The 27,512-nt window shown below is 41.5% G+C and overlaps 1 protein-coding gene across 2 annotated transcripts in view; it reads right to left on the reverse strand.

Moving 5' to 3' along the window:
• Nucleotides 1–356: 356 nt before the first annotated feature.
• The window catches only part of EFNA5 (ephrin A5), a 280,763-nt gene continuing 253,607 nt past the window's right edge, over nucleotides 357–27,512 (reverse strand). Inside the window, exons 4-6 of one of the 2 annotated variants that reach the window (XM_047729325.1) lie at nucleotides 10,552–10,617; nucleotides 10,068–10,148; nucleotides 357–4,885 (exon numbers count right to left, since the gene is read on the reverse strand). In XM_047729325.1, the coding sequence (XP_047585281.1) occupies nucleotides 4,764–4,885; nucleotides 10,068–10,148; nucleotides 10,552–10,617 (269 nt within the window). In that variant the 3' untranslated portion in view covers nucleotides 357–4,763. The remainder of the gene's footprint in view (nucleotides 4,886–10,067; nucleotides 10,149–10,551; nucleotides 10,618–27,512) is intronic. The other variant, XM_047729326.1, reaches the window with a different exon arrangement.

Here is a 27,512-nt window from a genome sequence, read left to right on the forward strand (position 1 = left end):
TGGAAAATGCTCATTTTGTCTTTGTCTTGATGGGGTGAAAAACTACGCAAAGTAAAAACATAGTTTTGTACGTAGTTCTTGGATTTAAGTGGTTTTAGGATGCCATGATGCCCATTTGAAGGCTCAAATACAAAGATAAGGCTTGAATCTCACTATTTTCTCATCAGAGTAACTGGAATGTGCCTAGATACTGGGCCATTTTCTAATCCTGCATTCTTGGAGCTAGTCTCAGGCCTTCTCTTGTACATATCCTATGATATTCTCTATCCACAGATTTGGAAAAATCAGCAGAGTGTAAGTAGCCCCTAAAATAAAGGCGTCATTCAAGGAACAAAGAAGTAGAAGGAGGGCTCCAATTAAAATGATGAAAATCTTTAATTTTTATTTAGGTATACTTGTACGGACACGTGTATATACAAATACAGATTGTATGGGTTGGTTTGTGTGTGGGTTCTTTTTTTTTTTTTTTTTTACATTTTTTTTTTCTTAACGTTTATATAATGTCAGCATTTCAAAACAGCACTCGATGAGTAAGTGCAAAGGAACTGGAAAGCAGGGCAGTACAAGCACAAGACCACACGGAGCTGGACTTCACACCCAGACGCACACAACAATGAGTGGCTGCAATGGGGTGTCAAGAGTAAGCATGGAAAGTGAATTTTGACTCATGGGTAACCTCCAACATGCCAGCATCTATTACTCTGTACAGACAATGGGAGCAAGCCCACTGTAGGGAGATTTGTCTCACATTCGAGCAGCTCTTGGGCAAATGCATGGGAAAAACTCAGTGTTGCCAAACCAGAAACAGACCTGCCCATTCACGGTTCTGAGGGAAAATAAAATGTGGGAGGAAGGCAAGAAGACCAAAAAAAAAAAAAAGTAAACATAATAAAGGGGGGGGGGTGGCGGTAGGCTAAACGGGGGTCTTGGTGGAGGTGGTTTTCAAAAGAAAAATGACTGACCAGAGCTCTGAAAGCAATGAATGGAGGGGAGTTGAAATGGTTTAATTAATTTGGGGTGAACTCCTAAAAATGGCTGCTGCCGTTGCTAAGGCACCAGAGGAAAACAAAGTCCCTGAAAATCCACAGGTACTGTGCAACTCTTCCTTTCACAATGGCAGAGGGAAACTGCCCCTACTTAACCTTCCTAAATGGACTGGCTTGAAACATTTCCCATGCTTGGGCCGCGTGTGATACTGGCATCACTTCCTGAGGAAAAATGAAACCATCTATGAAAACCACCACAAACAGAAAACCAAAACAAAGTACAGAACTCTGTTACCAAATTCCCTAAACCTTTTTAAACCAACATGCCAGGGGAGGAAAACTACACCACAGGGTTCCCAACATCAGACCTTGAAAACACTGAGGATAAAATATGGATCAAAAATTCATGTTGTTCCTGGTCCCAAGATGGTGGAGTCCTAACGACTGGGAGGGCGATGACCGCACATGAGTCCTGTATGGAGCCCGGTCTCAGCCATTTGTGACTCTTCTCAGCTACGTATACAGTGGATGTTTCAAAGCCTCAGTGCATGTTTTGTATCCTGAAAGACTATTGTTCTCACTTACAAAAGACATAAGAATCAAATTAATACTTTATTATCAAACACTATATACAACAGAGGTCGCTAATAATACAGAATTTAAAGAACGCAGTTTTTTTTTTTTTAAATGTTTTACTTTTCTTTCCTCTGCCACCCAAGAAAGTACAGTACAAAACAATAGTCTAAACTAACACGAACTGTTACCTGGTCTATTAAAGGATACACGGTATCCACTAAACAGACAGATCCTTATTTCCCTGCTTCATGTTGCAAAGCCCTTGGCAACCAGGGGCAAAGGTCGCTGGGGTTTGACTTACTGGGGCTGAGAGGCAGCTAAGGCCACCCTTCAGACTTTTGAGTTGTTGTTTTTGTTGTCTTTAAATTAAAAGCTGCTACAAAATTGCATCGACATCCTCCTAAGCCCCCAGAGGGTTGTAACACCACCATAACAAGGCCACCAGCAATTTCTGGACAAGATGAAAACTGTCTGATACCCATCATTTTCTTGGAAACTCCGTGGCAAGCGTTACCTACAATTACATCACTTAAAGGTAGAGAAGCACACTGTCTACTGGTGTGGATAGTCTTGCTTTTTTTTTTTTTAAACTTAATTTGTAGTGGCATAATGAAGTAAAGGGGTCTAATTTCACTGTGAAAAATGAAAGACAGTGGCAGAGAGGGCCATGAGTAATTATTTTATCATTTGTTAGAGACAAATGCTAGCAAAACCACAGAAGTCACCATTTCTAAAATGAAATTAGCACTGCTAATGTAGTTATGACTAACTGGAATCATTACAGGATCATTTGATTTCCTTGTGGTTATAGAACATGCAGTATTATTTTGGTTCTGACTATTGATCCATTTTAGCAGGTATCTTCCCCCCACCCCCACACCAATCCCACGGGACCAACAAACCTGTAACTATTAATAAAACGAAGTATTACTGGATATTACTGAGAGTACTGAGCATATAAAGAGTTAAAGGAAAAAAAGAATCCAATGCTGTGAACTTTTGTTTCAGTGAAATGGTGGCTGCCTTCTGTGACAAGACTCTGCCACTCCAGAGAAGTTCCTGATGTCTGGGGGAGCAGCACTGATTGTGTCTGTGAGGCTGGCAACCCCACTCCCATGGTTCCAAGTGTGAAGAGACCCAGCAGTAACATCCATTCCAAATGGATCAGGTAAGCCCAGATTACATTTCAACATGTGTACAACTCTCCAGGGTGCAAGTCCCTTTACAGCTGCCTTTCATTCACACATTTTTCTAATTCAGAACTAATCACAATTCGTGGCAAATTCCCACTCATGAAGTCTGGCCAGAATACAACCCCTCTCTTTTTTCGCACAGACATTTAAAAAAAAAAAAAAAAAAAACCCAACAAATATGTCTATTTTTAAAAAAACTGATTTTGCCGGAATGCTTCCAAATTTTTCCTATATCACCTAATCACTGGACTTCTTTTTCGTTCTGTTCTGAAAGGCATGGCTCCTGTTGACATGTCGTGCACTAGTAAAGGCTAGATTTCTTTTCCGTTGGTCTGACTCTTCCCTGTCTAGGCTTTTGGAGTTCGAAGTTTGTGACAGCCTCACCAGTAGTAACCCCCAAGGCTTGTATTTCCTGTAATCAACTGGAAATGGCCCTTGTTGGCCATGCTAAGACTCCTCAAACAGGGTCATCTTGCGTTTTCTCGTTCTGCCCCACCCCCCACAATGAAACAAGATAACCCCCTAGATTTCTAAATGTATCAAGGGATACCACTTTTTTTCTCACAAGTTTAAATAGGACAAGCATATATACTCACTCTCAGCATAAAGTATATCTAAATAATGTATTTTCTATTCTAGTGGATTTTTAAAAAAATATTTTGTTAAAGTCTTTGGGACTCCATCTTGTTTATCTCCCACAGATAAACACATGTTCCCCCTATGCTTCAGGCTGTGTCAGAAAGGGAAAGAATATAAAATCAACACTTGAATTTTTTATTCCAAACTTTGGAATTTTTATTCCAAATTTCCCTTTAGCCCTCCCAAGTAGTGCTGACTGACTCTCCTGGTGACAGGGGTGTGTGTCGAGCCCCTGTAGTTGTGGAGTGTGGAGCAAAACATGGGTACTAGGGTGGGAGTCGGGGAAAGGCCACAGCACGTTGGCGCTCCAGCAAAGCCAAATCACATCTCCTCTGGCCGCTGACCTCCTTTCCTTGGTACATATTGTCCCCCAGAGGAGTATCCAAAGCTATTCCATTATACACTCATCAACCCTGGCTTGTCAGCCTTGGGGAAGGTCACTTTATTCATAAAAATGCCTCTTTGAGTTTCTTTAAAAAAAAACAAAAAAACAAAAAACTGTAGCACCATGGTGATCTGTATTCCAAGGGAAAAAAAAAACCTGGTGTGCATTGCCCAGTCACCAAAAAATTAGAGGCACTCACACGTACACACCCCCACCAAACCTAGTTATCTCTCTTTTCACCCTTGCTCTGTGCTAGCTAGCATTCCCGCACCCGACCTGTTTTCTAGGGGGGGAAAAAAAGGCTTCTTTCGTGGAGCACAAGTTTTGCTGTCAAGAGTGCTTTAAGACAGTCATTGTAAAAAATAACCCCAAAAAACAAAAAACAAAAAAACCAGTGTCTCAACCTTTTAGAAGCCTGTTCATTTATATACTCCTAGAGGAAAGGGTATAATATTAGATCTGTTCTTAATACCTCCCCTCTGGACTTGACATGGCGACACGATGCCCTGCACGATCATCTTACAGTCCTGAACGAGAAGGCATAAATATTGGATGGGAGAGTAAAACCCTCCCGGGCATTGCCATCACTAGCCGCATCTGCCGCTATTCTTCCTTGTCCGTATACTGCTGTCACAGTATGCTAACGGAGGTGGGCTCTTAGAGGAGAATGCACAGGCGCTGACGACCACTGGTGTCACTATGACAATTTGGCATTTTCATCTGGAGTCCATTTAATTTGGAAGGGATGAGAGAAGTCAAGGGCAAAGGCTGGGGGTTGGGGGCAGGGCAGGGGAGCAGCAACTACTTTAGCCCCTCCTGGCCCGGAGTTGTTGCTTAGAATTCAGGCTGAAAGAAAGAAAACAAAAATCTGACATCTGCCAAAAAACCAATAACAAGTCCCTTCTTAGGATGAGCAGTTAGGTGGATCTCTGGTGTTCCAAGACCCTAATGCTTTTCTGTGACAGGTGACGGGAGGAGACTGTGCTATAACGTCAAAAGCATCGCCAGGAAGAACAGTAGGATTGCCAAAAGGCGGCTGGGTATCCTTGGTGTTTGTGCTGCGTTCTCACCGCGGGATGGCTCGGCTGACTCATGTACGGTGTCATCTGTTCAAATAGAAAGCACACATTCCAATGAGATTTCACATCCTTAATAACTTTTTTGCAGCAGCCTGCTGTTAACAGACCTCACCACCCTCTGCAAAGTAGGGTAATGAACCTTGTGCCACCATTGACTTTCATGTCTGCATAATCACTCATTATTTACAGCAAACAAAGGAGAAGCAGAGAAAATTGGACTTTTTCGGCAATATTATTACGTTCTTTAAAAACTGAGAGGAAAAACTGTACACATACTGGAGCCTTTGGTATGTGAACTACTTTGGTTTGCTAGCAAACACACCTTGCACGAAGCTGAGATAGCTGAATATCTCCTGTCAACCCAGGATGCCATGGAGAAGCAAGGGACGTGGGGTAGGGGGGGGTGTTTAGTTACATTGGCATGTTAGTGGTTAATCAGTGGTTCCTCTTTTCTCCTATTTCATAGGATTAGTATTGAATGCTATGTGGTTGGTTACCTACAAGAATTTTCAAGGAAGAAAAATGAAATGCCAAAACTGCATTACTTATTATTTATTTATTTGCCAGAACTGCATTTTCAATTAACTATATGTAATGCCCACTAGACCTCAGTAAATGGTGCGCACTAGTTTGCCTACAGTTGGGAATCAATGTTGGTGCTATGTCCATTACAAACCCTGTATCTCCAGGATTAAATTACTTGAACTTGACTCTTTTTATCAGGCTGAAGCTTGGCACATAAATGATCGGCATGGATGCAAATTTTCCTCTAAATAAAATGGATTAAGTGAGGTAAGCTTCTTTTATTTAGATACAAAGTGTTCTACCAGGCTGCCTCAGACTCTGGATAGCCTTCCTGATCTGCATGATTAACAGGCTTAACTTTGAAACAGGAACTCTGCGGCAATTAGCACCCCAAGATAGACGAGAAGCTTGCCTACCTGCCAGGCTTTGCTCGAGTGTTGCCTGGCTTCTTCCTTCCTCCTGGCTTAACTTGTCCTTTCCGACTACATGTTCTCTGAACTACGTATTCTTGGGGCCCAGGAGTGGGGTTTGGTGGTAGATCAGGGGACCTTCCTGTAAAAGCTCAGAAACTGTCCTCTTGTATTCACTAAACAGTCCATCAGAGAGTGGAGACAAGTGAGACTCGTGATGTTCCTCAGTTTTGTAGACCTCAAAGGATAATCCCTAAGTCTCCCTGCATGACCCACTGAGAACCCCTTCACGGACCGTTGGGTTCAAACTCATTTATATCTTCACACCAAACGTCACAATAAGGATGCTTTCTTTTTCACTACGTATTGTCACACTCCCTATTCTTTGTCTAAAACTGACCACTTTTCAGGCACAGGGGCCCCTGCTTCTGATATGCGCAGGTAGGCTGTTTCTGTTCTTGACCTCCGTTCCCAACATGAGCTGAGCGATCTACTGCTCCATGTTAAGGCTTCTGCCCTGGAGGGCTCTTATCATTTGAGCCCGTCCTCACGTAGGAGCTGCTGCCTTCCTGTGTCAGATTTGCTCTCCTCCCCTGGACCTGAGCTAACCTGCGTGGGGTGGCAGTTGTCTTAAAAAACTAGAGAAGGTTAGGAAGCAAGAATGCAAAGTTAGACCGATGCAGAGGAGAAACTATAAAGACCCCCTCCCCCCCGCCATGGTGCCAACTACTTGTGGACGCTTCCCTCTGTTCTTCAGCCTGGCAAATGTATTACATCTGTAGTTAACAGGAATTAGACATAAATGCCCTGAATAGCCCTGAAATTAAAATTCTAATCACCTTAAGAGCATCGATACATTGTCAATCAGGATATTAGAGCACTTTGGGTTTAATTTGTAAAAACCATAAACCCTGAGGCTTACAGATTTCATTTTGAAATACCATTTATATTTATACACCTGAAATTACACCAGCTCTTGGGTTCTTCTCCGTCTTATTTTTACTACCAAATTACCCAATCCTCTTCCTTGTAAAGTCTAGATGTGTACTGATAAAAGGTACTCTAGTCATAAATAGGTACTCAGGTGAACTGGAGGGAGAGCTGCCCTCTCTGTCCTTCCAGGATGCTCAGCAAGGGCCAGCCAGTGCTCCTGGCAGCACCAGACAGGGTCAATGACCTTGCGGGACACTGAGAGGAGGAAAGCTTTTGTTTTTCATACAAGTGAAGCATGAGGTTACATGTCCTTTTCAGGCTTCTAATCATGGATGATTTTGGGAAGTAACTCTTTTCTAAGCAACCAACCTGTAAATATCATTTTACCCTCAAAGGGGGAACTCTGTCCCACTAGGACCACACAGTTCTTCTCTGCTCTCTGTAACATGGTGGTCCTGGCTCAGGATTCTACCAAGCATCCTTTGATTCTAATAGGGCCTCAATGTTGGAAGATTCTACAGCCCCTGAGAAGCAAAATGAGAAACTGGCTGTCATTGGGTAAATCTGAGCAATTTCAGAATTCTAAGGAAGAATTCATAAGCAAATTCTGTTCCAGTGGAAATGACATCGAACCATCAGAGACTTCCTAAGACTCCCGATGGTAAATGTGGCTTGAAGGAAGAAGATGTTCCTCCTCAGAAACCAAATCGAGTCTTGCCTCCCGCCTCCAGGATTCCACAGTTTGAGGGTTTCTATGGTTAACTGAGAGAACACTAGCGATATTTTGGAACATGTTATGTGGCATATGTCCGCTCTAAGATCATCCTGTATCCCTGATGATAGGAAACTGGCAGGCAGAGTGTGCAAGCAAACAAAAAAGACAAATACATTCCAAAGACAGGTGAGTTAGTACACATTGCCGAGAACATGCAGTGGAATCCTTTCAGGCTTTCCGGATTCATAAAGTCTAGCTCTGTACTCCATTGTCCACCACAGTGGTGTAAAGCCGCATGTCGGTCTGGATTTTGTGAGGAATAAGACAAAGTACTCAAACTTATTACTGCATTCCTAGCTCAACCCTGTCTTACTTTTTAAGCGAAGATGCTCACAAGAAAGCCCTTAAATACACTCTTGACTGATGGGAGGAGGCTGTACGCCTCCGGCTGTGCACCGGCATTTCCACTCCCCAGCGCGCACACACCACATTCTGTCGGACTGCCGCAAACTTCCTTCAGTTCTGTGTGCCTCAATTTGGGAGCCATCAAGGATTTTTAAATGCTCAGGGAAAAAGAGCCCATTTCCCCCAAAGACTGTGACCTATGCTCGCATTTATGAATGTATCTTAGTATCTTGCATTTTATCGTTAGTTGAATTCAAAGGTAATTTTCCTAATGTCAGAATAGTCCTAAGTGTATCTCTTGATGACCAAGAAAAACATGCATTCTGTTGTTTCTAAACAGCCTCTTGTTTTCTTGATAGGCAATGGAATGTACCTGGAGAAAAGATTATTGGAAAGATATGCCTACATTCTACCACAACTTGCATTAAAAAATGGTAATTCAGGATAACTTATATTTACAACATGCCTAACTCTGTCTGGCATTCTACACATGACTTATTAACCTTTCCAATAGAGTAAGGTTGGCTTTATGAAGATCTGCGTGTCTACTATTGGTAAGAGAATTCTCCTTTTCTATTCACGTTGGAATGGGGGTTGAGAAATTTGAATATTAAACCCGGATCAGTCTCTACTACTGAAGAGGCCTGGGCAAGTCTCAGTTATCAAGGGGAGAGTGTAGACTCTGTGGTCCTTAGAAGAGAGCCCATCTAACTCAAAGATCCTAGCATGATGGGTCAAGTCCTCAAGTTTGGGAGGAGTCTGGTACCTTGAAGAGTCCTAGGAATGCTTCCAGATTTTCAGGACTCCATTAAATTATCTCCAGGTCAGCACTCATTCCTTGCAACTTTCTAAAGCAGCTAACTGATCCCTAGGGAGCCAAGAGGGCCTCTCAGAGCTTTATCGTACACACTTACCATTTGTGCTGGGGTAGGATGCCTGCCTTAGAAAAACAAGAATGCTTGGGAAAAAAACCTAACTCTTCCTGTCAGTTACAGTGCGAAAGCTATTGTATGTCCTGAGGCACTGCATTTACTCCGGTTAAGTTTCCCTAAGGCTCACTGACTGTGTCCTAGTAACAATACTCAAAAGATAAAGTGGACTTCACAACCCTTTAATTTTTAGGGCCATAAAAAAGAAGTGCTGCTACAAATAGATTTTTAAAAAGTCTCTGTTCGCATAAGGTGGGGGGAGGGGGGTCACATCTTTCTGTGAAGAAGAAATCATTTTAATTCCATTAAGCTTTGAGATGGTAGCGGGAATTGGATAAGGAAACCAGTAAGATCTCAAGCAGGTAGGGCAAGAGAGGAAACCAGAGGAAGTAGGTATACAGGGGCATCAAGGTACACAGTCCTCAGTGCACAGTGGATAGAGAACTCCTATTTCTCAAAATCAGTCTTGTTGAATTTATATCCAAATGGATAGTATACCGGACCACTTCCCCCACAGTACACTACAGTGTAAATGTTTCGACGAGTGCTTGTGTGGGTTTTATGTTTCTTCAATGACAGGAAATTCTGGGTGTGTGGGAAGTAGCAGTAGGAAAAAAAATTTCTCCTCAATAGTTTTTTTTTGCCTCAGCAGTCAAGGATCACAGACTACTGCTTCATTTGTGGGAGTAACAAGTGTGTGAATCTGTGGTGTCAGGCGACATGACTGTACTTCTCCAGACCAACTGCTATTGATATCAATAGCACAGGTAATATCTGAACTGTAATAAAGGTCTTTAGATCAGTTTAGTGATGCATGTAAACTGCCAGAGAAAATTAAATATGTTGAATTAGCTGCCGTTTGGGGCAATAGTCTTACTTTTATCCACAGATTTGGACATAATATAAAAAATGTTTTTAAGCATATACAGTAGAATTTTTTTTTTCTGTCTTCTATGAAAACAGATCCGTTAATATTCACAGTGATCCACCAGCATGCTCGGAGGATATGGTAAAAAGTAGTGAGATTTAGCATTCTGATGGGGCTTCTATATTAGGATACTGCATTATATCAAACCCATGTCCAAAAAAGAAAGATCATATTTTATCTAACATGCATTAGACAAAGATACTGGAGGAATGAGGAAGAATATAAGTAAGATCAGCATCGCTAGCAATGAGCAAAAGCAGAGCAACTTTAACATGCAAACATGCGGAGAAGAAGAAAGGAAAAAAAGTACGGAAGCACCAGAGAGAGATGCATTTGTTAAAAGAGAGTCTCTAAGCATACTAACCTGCTGGTTCTAATGAATTTTCTACTTTGTCGTTAACATCGAAAACACGATCATGAACACCTATAGTTTTCATACAGCTATCTATAACAAAAATAGAGATAACAGCCAAATATGTTAGTGAAGACACCCTTAAACTCCCATTTCTTTCTTTTTTTTTTCTTTCTCTCTATTGTCTCCTTTAATTTATGTAGAGATTGTTTTACAATCAATGGCATGTGTCCAAATGCCAATATTGTTCCCATTTGCGGTGCACGTACAACAGTCTAAGAAACAACAAGTTAGCAACTGCTGTGTACTTCAAAATAAAAGCATCATGAAGAATGATGAGAAAAAATATGATGAAAACGAAAACATGGATGCTGATATACAAAACAGGTACCACACAGGATTTAACAGTAAAAAAAGTTGTACCGCGGTGAACCAGACCACACGATCAAGCATGCGCAGTGAAGCCACCCTCTGAAGCTCATTCTAGTCAACTTACTTGTTGGTCTCACAAAGACTTTGAGCTTTAGACAGGACCTTCTGCCGTTATCTGGGATTGCAGAGGCTGTGGAGGAGACAGAGAGAGAAAGGAGAGAGCAACAGCAGATTATTCTTCATTTTCAAATGCAAATGTTCTACAAGACATTCTTAGCTGAACAACAGCAGCATACTCTAATTTTTCCCAGAGGTTAAAACAAAAGCAACCTTCAGATTGATAGATACTGCTAGAACGGGCTACTTTCCTATCCCCGGCTTTTCTTTTCAATACAGTACAAACTCATGCAAGAATGTTGGTATAATCTACAGAAAAATACTTGGGATTTTTATTTCAAAGGCTCTTCCATTCAACTTGATCTGTTATCAATTTTCTTGAAAATAAGAAGATAATGCTTGAGCCCTCCGGCTGTCAGAGAGCTCGCTACTCCTGCAGGAAAAGGGGCCCAAGGTGAAAGTGCTGGCAGAAACCAGTAACAAATAGTTACAAGGCCAACTTAAACATGACCTATTTTTGCTGGGGAAAGCAAAGCTTTGTCTGTCCTGAAAGCCTGTCTGTCAGTGCTTTGCAGGTAATTCAATTAGAGGTTTTACTCAGAACTTGGCTCTGCGTTCTATATGACTACACCGAGCCCAGCAACTTCCATCATGCTATTATAAGTACAATATGCTATTGAGAAAGCACTACGGTGCAATGATACATTTTTTTTTTTTTAATTTGCCACAGAGAAGGATGGAAGTAATAAAGTGGGCTTACCAAAACATGACAACATGTTTCAAGTTATAATTCATTTGAGGAAGAAACTTTTCTTCTCTTCAAGATAATAAGACTGTAAACTTTCTTGGTGCTGGAAAGATTATCTCCCCTCAGTACACATAGCATAACGTCAAAGGGATTTCGAAGGGCAGTACGTTTACTAACACATTCTAGAAATGACAAAAATGATAAAGGAGTGCTGCATACTTTCGTCCCTGTGTGTTTGCTTCAAGTGGTTTCTTCAGAAAATGCAGATGACAACAATGAAAACTCACATGGCTTACAGGGAGTTTGGTGAGTCCCTCAGGACCAAGACAGGACCCCTGTTTGGTGCGCTTTCTCTCTCCTTTATTTTTATCTTTTATTAGTCCTCATGGGAGCCCAGATGATGAAAATGCTTATTTCTTAGGTGAGGGGATTCGAGATGCAAACTTCAAACTAATTTTACATGAATCTCCTCCGGAAACTCCAAGATCCCTGTGCCGGGAAACTTATACATTCACAACCTAAAAGATATCAAGCTGTAAAAGACCCCAAGTCTCACTCTGCAACACCTGTTGCAACCCCTTAATTCTAAGACTACAGTATACAGAAAAGAGGTTTTTGTCCCTCCCTTCCTCTTCTCCCCTCTGAAAAGCAGTTAAGAAGTGCTAACAGCTGGCTTTGCTGTAGGCTTTCATAAAATCAAAGTCGGGAAAACTCCCTCTACTGACATTTACAGTAACTAGTGTGTTATTTAGGGCACTGTATTTGCACTCTGTGGTTTGATCCAGGAAATGGTGTCCTTCCTGTGGACCCCGACTGCAAATGTGCATGTCACAAACACAGTACACATAGGTGACTCCAATTCATTAGGAAAACCATGGCTCTTGAGATAGTTTATGTCTCATTCTTCACAAGAGGTGGTGTGAAAAAGTGACACATGGATATTTACATTGCCATTCTGTGGATTTCTGAGCTGAGATGAGCTCCCTAGGAGCTTGAGCCTTGTGCATGAACTTGATTCGCCACATGCAAGAACGGATTGTACCAAAGATAATGCACGATTACAGGAGGCTCACGGCAGCATCAAGAATTTAATTGTTTTAGTGGGGGAACTACTTGGGAGTTTGCCCGGGTCTTTCAGATTTATATGCAGCAGAAATCCTGTAAATCCAGGACACAAAAATCATTGTAGGGCACACTGGAATAAAAATAGCGACAAATGATAAGTTCTCTTTAGGAAAAACTGCAAAGAGTTCTCTCACCAGCTCTAAGAGATGGACAGTTAGCCTCAGCTACAGGCTGCTTACATACTTCTGTAAATTAAGATAATAAAATACATGTATAAATACATATTTTACTTAAATAAACTATCTTCCCTATCTAACTTCTCCATGACTTCTCCTCGCCTATCACCAGAAAAGCTGTAACAATAACGTGACACTTTATACTGTGTGACTATTATACTCTAAATCTTAAAAAAACTGATGAACAAAAAATGAAAACATTCACTGTGAGTACACAGTGCAGATGACATTAAATCAGTTAACTCCACAACCTCTGGGCTAAGCTTGTGAAATCAATTCTTTTTTTTTTTTTAAAGATTTTATTTATTTGACAGAGAGAGATCACAAGTAGACGGAGAGGCAGGCAGAGAGAGAGAGAGGGAAGCAGGCTTCCTGCTGAGCAGAGAGCCCGATGTGGGACTCGATCCCAGGACCCTGAGATCATGACCTGAGCCGAAGGCAGCGGCTTAACCCACTGAGCCACCCAGGCGCCCCGTGAAATCAATTCTTAACCTTACAGCTAACTTGAGTGGGTAGGCTAGGCCAGGTCAGTATAACTTGGGTTCCTCATTTACTACCCTGAGAAACAGAAGTCAAACCAAAAAGCACAACAACTTTTCATGCAAGATTTTAAAAAGTAAGAGTCTGGCTTTGTTCCATGTATGTTCCAGGTTTCTTAACACCAGACCTCCTGCATGACAAATGTGGGATGCCTTTATACTATGAACAGAATGCTGAGAATTACTAATTAGTAATATTTGTAGATATAAAGTAATCTTAAAAGGGCTTTACCAGTCACAAGTAAACAAAAAAGCAGTGGACTGAGCATTAAGAACATCAAATGACAGAGGAATTGAAAAATATAACCATCACACGAGTGAAGTTACAAAGAAAATCCTCTCAGAATCAATTATGAGCAAAAAAAAAAAAAGAATGAGCCACTGATGGACACGAGGGAGTAGAAACTAAAAATATGCCTGGCTTGTCTCAGGAGTGTAGATAATATTGATCCCTATAGTTCAAGAGCCACACCAGTTTATATGACCAACATATCTTAGTTAAAACAAGTTTTATAACTTCTTATGCTATTTTCCTTAGAAAATTAATTACTAACCGCTTCATCCATCCATTCAAAAGCTTTAAAATTCCTACTATGTGCCAGCTTCCCGGATAGGCACCAGGAATGCAAAAGTGTGTCAGATGCATAGTCAGACGCACACGAGGGATCGCGGTGATAACTGAGGTCTGCATGAACTCCCAACAGGGCTTTGGACATGGACTTAGCTGGGTCCGGGAGGGGGAGGATGTCCCAGACATGTCTATCAGAGGGAATTTTATCGAGGCTTTACAGAGCCTGCAGAAGCAACTGGGACAAAAGAACATTTCCTCTCTCAGTTCCCACACTGGAGCATGAGCAACCAAAATGACGTGTTAACCTGCAACAGGTGAAGAAAACCTAGACTTGAACTCTTCCCATAAATATGCATGGATTTTCTAAGAGAAATTGTCAAATTAAAATGTGAAATGCAACTCCTGTCTTAGCCATTTGTCTCATAATCCAAATCCATTTCCCTTTATTCAGTTTACTGCTGAAAATGTACATTAGGAGTCTGGAAGCTGGGAGCAGGGGCACAGGACCATTAACACAAGTACAACCTCCCATTCCATGATCTTAATAGCAACTTCATAAATCAAACCACAGGGTCCCTTCCCCTTAATGATCCACAAAGTACCACTCAAAACCTTACAACACATAATGAAATACAAGCTGAGGGCTCTCTGGTCTCTGTATTTAGAGTATCATGCTAATAAGGCCATGGGGGCTTCTTATCCTCACTCTGTTCCATGACCTCAGACAGGCGCCCCGACTCCAGCCATTCCTGAAAACCTCTTTCCTTGGTCTCCTGGGGCCCAGGTAAGCTCAGCTCAGCACTTATCAGCCAGTTTGATACATAAAGGGGACCACATTCCATACCCCCCAAATCAGTACTTCCATCACCTATATTTAGGGTTGTGAATATTCACATCACAGTTCACTACAGGGTTATCAATAGGATGTGGCAAGCAAATAAAGGCACCATGCTTTTGATAGGTAGCTTCTGACCTGCCTCCCATTACCCTCACTTGAGTGTGGGCTGGACCTAGTTTTTTCCTTCTAATGAGTAGCATATGGCCAATGTGACAGAATGTCATTTCTGTGATTAGGCTGCAAAAGACTGGGACTTCTTTCTTTCTTTTAAAAAGATTTTATTTATTTGAAAGAGATCACAAGTAGGCAGAGAGGAAGGCAGAGAGAGAGGAAGGGAAGCAGGCTCCCTGCTGAGCAGAGAGCCCAATGTGGGGCTCGATCCTAGGACCCTGTGACCATGACCTGAGCCGTAGGCAGAGGCTTTAACCCACTGAGCCACCCTGGCGCCCCGGGACTGCTTTCTTGCTAGCGCTCGCTCTCTTGCCATCTCTTTTGCTCATGGAGCAAGATGCTGTAGCGTGAGACTCTCAGTGCTGGGGGCTTGTGGCAAGGAATGGAGGGAGACTTCCAGCCAAGCGTGAGCAAGAGACTGGATTGGCTAACATCTGGTGAGTAAACCAGAAACTGAATGCTTTTCCTTTAAAAGACTGTCACCTTGTGGGAGACCCAGACCCAGAAGACCCAGCTAAACTACCCTGGATCCTTGACCCACAGGAACTGTGAACGCTAAATGTCTTAGCCCCACATTTGGGGGTAATTTGTAATCCAACAGCTAAATAATACAATGCTGTACAAAAACACCTCTGTGCCACCAAAGGCTTCCCATGGCCAACATGAGGCAGACCTAAGAACTAAGGCACTGGGGCATGCTCTCGGAAGGATTGCCAGGCCCTGGTTCCCACGGGGCAGCTCCTTCCTTGGTCCGCCACCATGTCTACACAACTGGACTGCTTGCCAGTTTATTTTTCAAGCTACTGTTCTAAGTCCACTTAAAATAGGGCTTGAAGAGAAGTAATTATAAACTGCTGTTGAAGAAATACTACAAGATGTATCTATTTGTTTTCACTCCAGCACTTGAAAATGGTTTTTCATTTTCCTTCCCATGCCACTTAGTTTGTTTTGGCTAACGCGGCCAACCTGTGCTGCTCTGTGCAATTATCACGATGTCTCACTTTAACTCCAAATTGCTGGGTGAACCTAAATGAGCTTTGATAGAAAATGTAAACTTAAATCGTAAGACAGAATGCCATTCCTCTAACAGGAGACAGAGAATGTTAAGGGGAGCTTTAAAACACGCGAAAGAAAAGGATTTTAATGATAAATTAAAGCTTCTCTCCATATCAAAAAGCTTGTATCAATTATCTTATACACAAGCTGTTACATTAAGTACGAATATTTTGAGGTTTTAAGCAACTCAAAAGTAACAAACGCCCTTCTTCATGAAGAACCAGAAGTTTAGCAGGTGGGGTGATACCCTTGTATTTTTTCCTCCATATTTTTAAGCCCAATACCGTACTCGCCAGTCAACCAACTTCAACATCTCCGCCTAACCTTACTCATCCCTATATCTTCATTCCAAAAGCCAAAATCCTTCTCCTTTACTGTGTCCCTTACCAGTCTGGGTACTCCGAGAAGTTTTATTTTTAAGAATAGTCATCCACTTTCTTCTTCCTTTTAAAGAAATGCGTGTGTGTGTGTGAGCATTAAAAATGCAGTTTGCCATTATGTTTGCCACAGGCAATATTTCTCAATTTGTGCAAGTCAAAGGAAAAGATAGGCTATTAGTTGTTAGCAGAGCCAAGTCTCTTCTCTGTAGGTTTTCATGTAGTTTAACACACAACACAGATATATGCAAATTAGACAGGCGACAGCAGATATAAGTATTAATAATCCTTTCACAATAAATGCTCAAGAAGTAAAGCCCATTTAAAGAAACAGTACTACTGAAAATGTCTTCTAGAACATAATGAGTCAAAATCCATTTTGTATATGTGGGTGGAGGGTGGGGAACAGAAGAAGTGGTGGGTATAGGATAGAGATTAACCAAAGCCATATAGACTGCTTGGAAAATGGTTACCAGACCTACAGAAAAAAGTCTTAAACGTTAGGCCTCTTGTTAGGAAAGAAAATCCCAGCAACAGTTGGCAACTGGCTATCTGCCCTGTCTTAAGCAGCAGCACAAGACCTAATTTTCATATTAAGAACAAAAACACGAGTTAGGATGGAATATATTTCGCCACCCTACCTTTTGAGATTTAAAACTCACATGTTTGAATAACCTGCTCTTGGCCCCAGGTTTCTTTCTTCTTCTTCTTTTTTTTAATTTAAGAATTTATTGATTCGACAGAGAGTGAGAGGAGAGAGAGCACAAGCAGGGGGAGCAGCAGAGGGAGAAGGGGAAGCAGGCTCCCTGCTCAGCAGGAAACCCGATGTGGGACTCGATCTCAGGACCCTGAGATCATGACCTGAGCCGAAGGCAGAGGCTTAACGCACTGAGCCACGCAGTTGCCCCTTGGCCCCAAGTTTCGTAAACTTCTGTCCTAAGATCAACCACAGGAGTGGCTATATATGCCCACACATTTCATCTTTCCCAGCCAGCCATGTCTCAAGACTTAAATCACTGGCAGGTTAAGGTCAAAGTCCCAGATGTAACATTCGGAAAAGAGGCTACCCAGTAAAGGTAGGATCCTTGAGGAAACTTAAGATATCATGTAAATATTAGATTCCTTGATTGGGCTCTGGGGATTTGCTATTAAAAAAAAAGGGGGAAGGGGGAGGAAGAGGGGTGTATCCCACCATATAATAAGCTCATGTACTCCATGAGCTAAAACTTGGGTTTCAACACCAGGGAACTGTAACAGGGACAAATAATTAGAGTAAAGTTCAGGGAGAGGGAAGTAAAATTAGTTCCAGCTGTGCAGCCTCAGACAAAAGAGAAAAATAGGAGGTACCACCCATCACACCCATTGCTCCCCCTCTTCAGGCTCTCTACCCCTCAGGCAAAATTCTCACTGCCAATGCTAACTTAAGTATTATTTAAATTCCAGGAGCTAAGCCTCAGTAGATCAATTATTTTTCCTGAGCAACCTCAAATAAATGGCTGAGGACAAGTTTCTTTCCACTGATTTCTAGGAAAACAAATAGGACATTATCCTGCTTTTGTACACATTTATTTCAAGTGTGGACAAATTCTTACTTGCTTTTTAAAGCTCAGGGACAACAAACTTGCTCCTACTGCTTTATTCAAGAGGGTATGGCTTGTCCCTTATACTTTGGTATCTATTAAGGCATGACCAAAAAATAACCTGGGTTTCAGAGAATGCTTTTAAAAACATCCTCTGTATAAGAACATTTTCTAAGTCTTTTTGAGGAAAAAAATATGTCAACCTAAATTTATCTCCTGCCGTTATGTGACTGGAACAATCCAGTCCACATAGGCACAGAAAGCAAGATAATATTTAGATAGTATTTTAAATGTTAACTGTATTTCCTTGGGTTTAGGGCTTTGTTAAGTTCCTTATTGGATATTTTACATTTAAAAAAATAAATCAGTGAACAGTTAGGAAAAGTCAGCTTCCTGTTATAAACTGTGTTAGAACTATTTTCTGAGACCTGGACTTGCCTGAGGCCACACTACTGAAATGACTGTCTCTGGTCATTGAGGTCAGATTGTTCTTTCTCTCTTGTTTGTGGTGATTTTGGTGAATTTTGCCTGTTGTAACAGATAAGTGTAATGCAGTATAATAAGTATGATGCAGATATGTAGAATGATTCACTTACAAAAACTCTTCTTCAGCTAGAAGCCACATAATAAAGGTAATAAAAAACCTGGGCGCCTGGGTGGCTCAGTGGGTTAAGCCGCTGCCTTCGGCTCAGGTCATGATCTCAGGGTCCTGGGATCGAGTCCCGCATCGGGCTCTCTGCTCAGCAGGGAGCCTGCTTCCCTCTCTCTCTCTCTCTGCCTGCCTCTCTGTCTACTTGTGATCTCTCTCTGTCAAATAAATAAATAAAATCTTAAAAAAAAACAAAAAAAAAAAAAACCCTGAAAACCTCAGACAAAAGGTAGGATTCCTAGAATCCCAGAGAAGAGCTATTTATACTAGTCCTTCTCCACAGGCTCCTTGTGCCACCTCTGTGGTCTGTTATTGGGGTGTCTGTTAACTCGTAAAAGGTGAAGGCCACAGATCCCGTTACTCATTCATACAGTATTAACAGCAACAGTGCTGTTATCCTATAGCACTAACGTAGCAAGACCGTCAATTACTAATAAATCATCAAGTTAATATAATTCACAGGGGCTCCTGGATACAAGCAATTATTTCTTTGAAGCTTTCATAACCACTATCATCCTTATCTTCCCTGGTGAGGGGCCTTGGAAGGGATGGGGTTTAGTGGTTTGAGTACATGCCCAGTGATGATCTGAATCTTCTCCCTGGTTCACCTACTCTGACGTATGTGGTGCCTTTCAGTCAGCTGCTAAACCTACCTGAGCCTCTCTTTCCCTGTGGAAAAAAAATTAAGTCTGACAGTGGATTGTTATATCGTACCTGGAAACTCAGATGACAGATCCCTTCAGATCTAGAGGATCAGTTCACGTGTCTACACACTGACGGCATAAGCTCTGTCCTTCCTCCGCTCAATGTGGTGGTCTCCCTTAGCAAGCTGACCCCAGTTCTGAGCACAAGTTTACAGGAAGGGGAGGGACTGGGTTATGGATGGCGGTGGTCAAGTTCTTCATTGTAAGGATGTGCACGTTGGTGGGGGTGAGAGTTCAGGGAATTAGAAGGGGCACTGGATGACCTGTTCCTTTTGAAAATCATGCTAAGATTCTGTGAGGTCTCTTCTCAATCCACGTGTAGAGTGTGACCGTGCTACTACAGTGGAGGGACGGCGTCCAAAGCAGAGAATATTGAAGGCCTGTCTTCAATATTCTTTTGCATCATATTTGGGTAAATATTTATTTATGCATAGCAATGATTTGTTTTTCTTAGCCAGTAGGCCCTGTTCTCCCAACGTCCGCTATTTCTGGAGCTAAGATTAAGTATCTGCGCAGGGTGTGTCTGTTTGGGTAGCAGGCCCCATGGAACCCTAAAGGCGTGCAGAAATTCATGGTCCCGCTTTAGAAAGCTAAGTTTGGGGCACCTGCCTTGGCTCAGGTCATGATCCCTGCGTCCTGGGATCAAGCCCCGCATGTAGGGCTCCCTGCCTGGTGGGGGGAGGCTGCTTCTGCCTCTCCTCCCCCCACTAGTGCTCTCTCATGTGCATTCTAATAAATACAATCTAAAAAAAAAAAAAAAAAAAAGCTAAATTCTACCAAAGAGGAAGTCTTTTTAGATACCAGGACTGGACATTTCATTTCACAGCAGAAATGCTTTCCTTGATGAAGGTTTTAATGTTGACAGAGTGAATAAAATCAAAGCTAATGAATAGGGAGGGTCCGAATTCTGGTTTGCTCTCCTCTCTCAGTGACAGGACCGTTCCAGGAAAATTAGTGGCTGTGCGTTGAAGGGCAGAAGCCTGCAGACCCAGAGCAGCTGGTCTTTCACTGTCCGCCCCAACTTTTATTTCCTTCTTTAACTCTCCCCCTCTTCCCTGCTTTAATCCACATCAATAGCTAGTCCCAACAACATTCCCTCCCAGAACCTCCCTGTCTCCCTTTTCTCATGCCAGCTTTCCTCTGCCTTTCAAAACCCCAGCTGTCTTGGGCCACTTGAGCTCTTTTCCTGTTCTTCCAACACAAAAACCCCCTTTTGGGGTTCTGACATGGATCTGTTTCCATCAGGTAATAAAAAGCATGTCCCCCATCCTGTTTGGTCTTACAGCTCTCTGTAAAATGTTGCATCTCTGCCAGTGGAATTGAGGGTCCCCTGCAGGCGGGAGCACTGCTGGGTTCTCAGTGCCCTGGAGTCCACTGCTTTGTTCAGAACGTGTGTTCCATAAAGATTTGGAGCATGAGTCTAGAGGCAACAAAAACCTGTGGAGCCCATGACCAAACGTGAATGAAAACTCAGGATTAGAATAAACAACAAAATGGAGAAGAGGGGTCAAGGGAAAGCAAAGATCCCCTTTCTTGGAAGGTCCCTCCCTCCTCTCTGCCAGCTGCTTCCTATGGAACCATCTCGGAAACTGACCGAAGAGTCAGAACATGGGGAGACACACAAAATTCAAGTAGGTATTATTGTTATATCTGCAAGTGTGTGGTCCAAGAGATAAGATGCCAGTGAAAGGAATGTGGGCATCTTTAGAGCCAAAGATCTGCAGAATCTCATCAAATGATCCGTCTGGATAGGAGCTGCAGGCCTCACCAGGAAACAGGAAAGTAAAGGCAGAGTGATGCGAGAATCCGGTGACCTCAGTCTTCTTTAAGGATAGAGAAGTGACACTGAGACGTCGTAATCAGAGGTGAAGATTGAAGCCACCCTGGCCGAAATCCTCTAGTCATTAAGAAGGCTTGGCAAGTTACGGTACCTCAAACACCAAATGAGAACATAATCCCAAAATTGTGTTAAGGGATATGGCTGTACTTTAGGCACGGCTGAGTTTAAAAACGAAGTATTTGCATTTTTAAGAGCATCAAAATCATACATCTAGTATTTTTTTGTCTGTGAAAAAAGCACCTGAGAATGTGGAACCTTAATGCTTTCAAAGTGTATGACAGCTTTGGCCATTCAGAGCAACTGGTGAGACACAGAATTCTAATTTAAAATATCTAATGGAAAAACAGATTTAGAGTTTTTGACTAAATGACATCATAGGTTTACATACAATTTTAAAACATCTACCAGAATTAAGACATAGGTTTCATTTTAAATTATGTAAGAATTACTTAAATACTTGGGAAGGTTTGATAGTCAATTTAAGTACTTAAAAAGGAAAGACTTATTGTGCTGAGCACTGACTACTGTATAGAATTGCTGAGTCATTCTTATTGTATACCTGAACTAATGTTCAAATACAATTACAAATGTTAATTGTATTTGAATTGAAAATAAAAAGCAAAGAGAGGGGGCGCCTGGGTGGCTCAGTGGATTAAAGCCTCTGTCGTCGGCTCAGGTCATGATCCCAGGGTCCTGGGATCAACCCCCCCCCGCCCCCCCCCCCCCATCGGGCTCTCTGCTCAGCAGGGAGCCTGCTTTCCTTCCTCTCTCTCTGCCTGCCTCTCTGCCTACTTGTGATCTCTCTCTGTCAAATAAATAAATAAAATATTAAATAAATAAATAAATAAATAAATAAATAAATAAAATAAAAAGCAAAGAGAGTATGTTACATCTTTAGTGGTTAAAGGAGTTTAATGAACCAAGTTTGTAAATGGAGTCAAATACTTAAATTCTCTAGTCTAGGCTCCATTTGAAATTTTAAAGATTTTTAAAATTTGCTATTTCATAGGTCAAATATCAAATTTGAAATCCAAACTAACCCTTTAAGTACCCTTTCCTATGGACATTAACTATCCTCTGCAACCCAAAACTCACACTTGATACTTCCTTTTGGGCTGTGGGTCAAATGCTGCCTCCCAAGGGAGGCCTTCCATGATCACCCGACTGAAAGCTGTCTTCTCTATTTTTCTCTGTCACTGCATCTAGTTCCTTTTATAGGTCCTCGTGTAACTGGCAATTAGAGATTTGTTTGTTTCCTGGCTTATCGTCTATCTCCCAATTAAACTGTAAGCTTCAGAAGCAATAACCTTTTTTTAATACACCATGGTGTTTCCAAAACCTAATACAGTGCTTGGTCCAAAGCGGGCACACAAAAAGCATTTTTGAAGGAATGAATAAGTGAATGAAGTAAAAACTGAATACGCCAGAAATACTCAGGTCCATAGTTACAAATGGAATCAAGGTGTTCTAGAAACCCAAGATCTTCACAGATTGATTAGCTATGTTTTTCACTCTGTGAATATTACTTTTATATTCGCTCTTGCTAATATACAGAGCAATTTCAAAGCTAGATGAAAACCTTGTCCACTTTATTGCCACAGCAAACTTTTTAAGAGATGCGTTTGCTATTTGATCTGCCGGTAATCCTAGTTTAGCAAGCAGATAATGTGCAGATGGTACCAAGATGCATAATAAAATGTTTGATAAATTACAATTATAACTTTAACATAAAGTATATTAAATAAATCAGTGATGTATTTTTTAGGAGTTTCTCGTATTTGAAGAGTACACGGAATGGAGAAAAGGATTACTATATTTCAAAATATGTTCCTGTTTCTTAAGGAATCTGTGAAGCTAGCATATAAATACAAGAATTCTATCCACTAGCTATGATATTAATACCAGTGTGCTATTTAAGTTTTAAGGAATCATTTACATTTTGATGCTGACTCTACATGTCATATAAATAGGAAGGTTTTTTGTATAGCTTAGCATTTTGGGCAAAAAATTCATTCTATTTTTCTTCTGCTTAGTGGAAGGAAAAGTATGTACTCTTGGGTCAACTTATCTTTTTAATCTAAGAGGTCTCCGTTGAAATTGACTTTGAAGTTTGCTAATTACAAAACTCAACAGGGGTTTTTCCTTATTTGGTATAACTCATATTTCTATTCATTAACCCCAGTATTAAAAAGATTAGAAAATCTGAATAGAAACAACTTAAAAGTTTGAAGCGTAGCCTCTCCCCGGTGATATCTTTAGATACTTTGAGTGCAAACTTCCCCTCATCCGATGATCTAATTACAAATCTTTTGTGGTTGTGGAATGGGAGGCTCTATTCATGTATTCTGAGCTTCCTAACGACATAGTGCCGCAGGAAGGTGAGAAATCGGTCGATTTTTTTCTCATTCCGTATATTGGGAAAATTTATGTCTACCTGAGTTACGAGAAAATCGGGGTTCTGACGGGCAATCCTGCTAGCTGCTTATCGTGGGGCCAAGCCACTGGGTTCAGATGCTTTCATTGTGGTGAAAAGATCATTACCAGGCGGCTCCGGGGAAGTTGGCCCTCCTGTAAGTGCGCTCCTTTGTTATGAATATGGAACAGATGGAGCCAAATCTATCTGCTCCGTAGGAACAAAAACACTTACAACCCAGCTCTCTCTATTAAAGACTCTACTTAGCTCCTTTATACCATTGGCTTTCTGTGCACTGCTGTGAGGTTTTGACTTTATAGAAAAAGGCACTTCATAAAAGCAACAGTTCTTACTCTTAAACCAAAGTGGCCTAAGAACTAAAGAAGATGAATACATGGTTTCACCCACAGGACTCCTTGGAGATATGCAGATATTCAATTAGGGGTGTGTGTGTGTGTGTGTGCGTGCGCGCGCGCGCGCGTGTGTGTGTGTATGAGAGAATGAGAGAGAGAGAGACTGTGTTCAGTTCTGGTAAATGTCTGCTTTAAAACAACATGAAAATATAAAGGAGAACGATGAAGATGTCATGTTTCTCATTACGAGGATGGCATCTAATTGCTCTAGCATAATAAAATGCCAGGATTTAATTTTGCATATATGTCTGTAAGGCTAGCGAGGACTGTCTTGCACAAAAAATATGACTCTGCACAATAAAACCATGCGGGTAAACATAATTAGTAATTAGGACCACGCTACAAAACAAAGGCTGTATCTGATGCTTCCTCACCATGAAAAATAGTAATAATTACCTTCAGTATCAGGCCAATTTGCTTTTATCATCTGAAAGATGTAAACACTGCAGGTAGGTCCAATGCAGGTGCTTATTTATCATGCCAATGGGCTGAAACACAGCCAATGGCCATACCTACGAGGGGCTCTCGCCAAGGCCTGTGTGTGTGTGTTGACAGGTGGGTGGGGGAGGCTTGCAGGCTTCTGGGTGTGGGTGCCCAACTGGATGCGTACCTTCCCTTGACAGCAACAGGGGGAAAGGCGTGTCTGCCTTATTTCGTTACATTTATTATACTGATACATTTAGAGTCTGGCTGCCTCTTCCAAGATAATTGAAAAAAGAAATTCTGTGGCAGGAGGCTTTGATTCTGACTCAATCAAGTCTTCGGGCAAATTTCCTCCTGCCAGTGGAAGCACAGCTTGCCTGAAGTCGTAACCTTTGTTGGAGGAAAGGAACTGGCCTTGAAGCAGATCATGAAGCAGATGTTTTATGCCAAATCAGAGTCTGGGGATACGTAGGCTACTGCAAATAAAACTCTTCTTCTGTCTGTTCAATCATTTCAATTCCCTGCAGTGTGAAATATGAACTTGCCAACAAATGGCCAGCGTGCTGTGCCTCGCAGCAGGGGGGAAAAGTGCCACAGCTGTGCCAGAGACTGGAAAACTCAAGACGCGCATGACATGTTCATTAGTTGTGTACAGCTAGGGTCTGCGCCAGACCAGCTTCCAGAACCCAGACGCGCAGGAGCCGGGACTGCCCAGCACACCAGAGGGTGGAAGACATGATTTCCACCAAAATGAGACACACAACTTACACTGAGCCCTTGGATGACCCCAGGTTAGTCCTGACAAGAAACCAAAGGGCACATCTTCTCTGGGTAGGAACAGATTGAAAAACTAGGTCTGCCTGTGATCACAGCTCCCCCCCCCCCCCGATTTTATTAGCAGCCTGCTCTGTGAGCAATTATAAAAAAAAGAAACAAACAAATAATGAAATACACTTCAAGCCTCAAAGCAACTATGGAAGATTGAAATGGCCCCGTGAAGAACTTATCAACAAGATATCTTGTCTTTATCAGAAAGATGGCATCGTGGAAACTGTCTGGCGTACTTGTTGGCGGCAAATATAATACTAGTTCCTTCTAGTATTCTGCACTGGCCTTCTAGTTTGTTCTACATTACAGGTTCCCAATAGTGAAACAGTTAATTTATCCAAATTAAAGTAAAATGAATGTGTTTCAATTGGAGGTCCTCTGCAGCATATTGAACATGCATATTCACACATACCCTTATAGCTGTAATCCCAGATTATAAATATCCCATATTCAGTTCTATTGTGAGATTTTTCAAAGGTTATTCACATGCTTTCTAGTGCCACATTCTTTCAAGTTTTAATCATGAGCTCCTTAAATAGAAGTCATTTGCATCTGTAAACATTCCCTTGCAATAGTATTTAGCAGTATATTCTCTTTGTGCAGAGCTATTTTAAAAGGAAAATAACCTTAATATGGAATAACAATCAAGCACAGGCAGAAGAAGATAAATTAGAGGCTTGAGGAGCCTCTGTTACCCCTTTATGCAATTTCTGGAAAAAAAAGAAACAACTTTGAAGTTTCTCAATCTTAAAATAGCCCAGAATCCTAGTTTGTTTTGGATGATGGATTATAGGAGTTCGACTCACATAATCCAAAGCATAACCTAAATCATAAGGACATTTTCAAGAGAAGAAATGAGTTTGAAATAATTTATTGTTTTGAAAAGAGGCCAAATAAGTACACATGGTTCAAGCTCAAAATGATAGACCATTATCACAACTAATGGCCAAGTTCTCATTAGTTTAGCATTTCTAAATGAATGCTGTAGTCAATAAATCTGTCGCAGAATGGTTACAAACGAATGTTATAAGGGATTAATAAAAAGACTTATATTTTTATTTTAGGATTCTTTTGGCACCAATTACCCTAGAATATTATTTCTCCATAATATTTCTTTTTCTCTATTTAACTTGACCAAATACAAATTAGAAACATGAAATTATTTCTTAGTTGATATGGAGCTTAGTGGGAGGGAACTCCATTTCCCTGCATAATAATATGCATAATAATAATTTTATTATTATTAAAGCTACAATTTTTCTACTATTTCTACACACCAGGCACTGTGCCAGGTTTATTAAATTTAATCCTCAGAACAGTTCTGCAAGGCAGAATTATTATTCTCCTTTAAGAGATGAGGAAACTGAGGCTTATAGGGATCAGGCGTTAGCCAATGACATACACAACTGGTGTATGGCACAGCGGATAGTCACATCCACGTCTTTCTAATGCCAGAACTATACAACCTCGGTTTATAGTATAAATCATACTTCTATTCATGGCTGCCCTACTTCGAATATATGTTGCGTAATTTCCCAGAAGCTCTTAAAAGTCCTTCCAAAAAAGTCTGGGAGTAGGTTAAAACTTGGTAGAACTTGACTGTGTAATCTTAAGCATTTGCAAGAGGTTTTAGTAAGCAAACCAAGTGGGGTTTTGCTTGCAGAGACATGTCCTACCCACATTTCCCCATCAGGTGCGTGTCTAGAAAAAGCCTTTTAACATTACATTACTGTAACTGATGTACTACTCCTAAGTACCCATATGTACGTACCACTGTAGGAGAAAACCTGAAACAAAACATAGTAACCAAATGTTCCAGAAAGAAAACTGGGAAAATTGGCAGCATTCTTAGTACATTCTCCCCTGTGAGAGGAGAGACTGCTCAGCCTGGCAGTGCTGTCTCTGACCTCCTGGTATCTCTTGGGATTTGGGTGGCTCTTGCCTGCTTCACCCCTTGCCCCCCTCCCCCATCATGGTGCCTTAGTCTTGGCCTGCTGGAGAAGCAAATTAGGTGACAACCTTGTGGCACAAGAACCCAAATTAACACGGAAAGCAGAAATTCCTCCTCTCCAAAACCCAACTGAGAGGGTTCCATCTAGGGGAGGGCCCTGCTGAGACCTAAACCACCTGCCTATTTACATGTAGACAGAGTCAATGGCCTTTCTTGATGCCTCAGAAAAAAACCCAAATGCAACAGAGTCACTAATTCTCACCCTAACTTCAATAAGGATAGGAATTCATTAGGAAGATACATGAAGGGTGACTTTGCACCTTTGTATCTTTTCCATTTTCTCTTGCAGTGTATGTATCTGGTCCACCAATGTCTACTCAACAGCATATGTAACATTTCCTGCACCATCTATTCCAAAAACTCTTCCCCTTTAGTGGACCACATCCAAAGGATCCAGCCAGAGAAACAAAGGATTCTGCTCCACCCTGGCCAGGTGGCTAAGAGCTCAGCGTGATCGTGGTAGAACTGAAGTCAGATCATGTTCCATCTCTGCTCAAAACTCTCCA

This window comes from Lutra lutra, chromosome 5 (genome assembly GCF_902655055.1).
Source record: "Lutra lutra chromosome 5, mLutLut1.2, whole genome shotgun sequence".
Taxonomy (NCBI): Eukaryota; Metazoa; Chordata; class Mammalia; order Carnivora; family Mustelidae; genus Lutra; species Lutra lutra.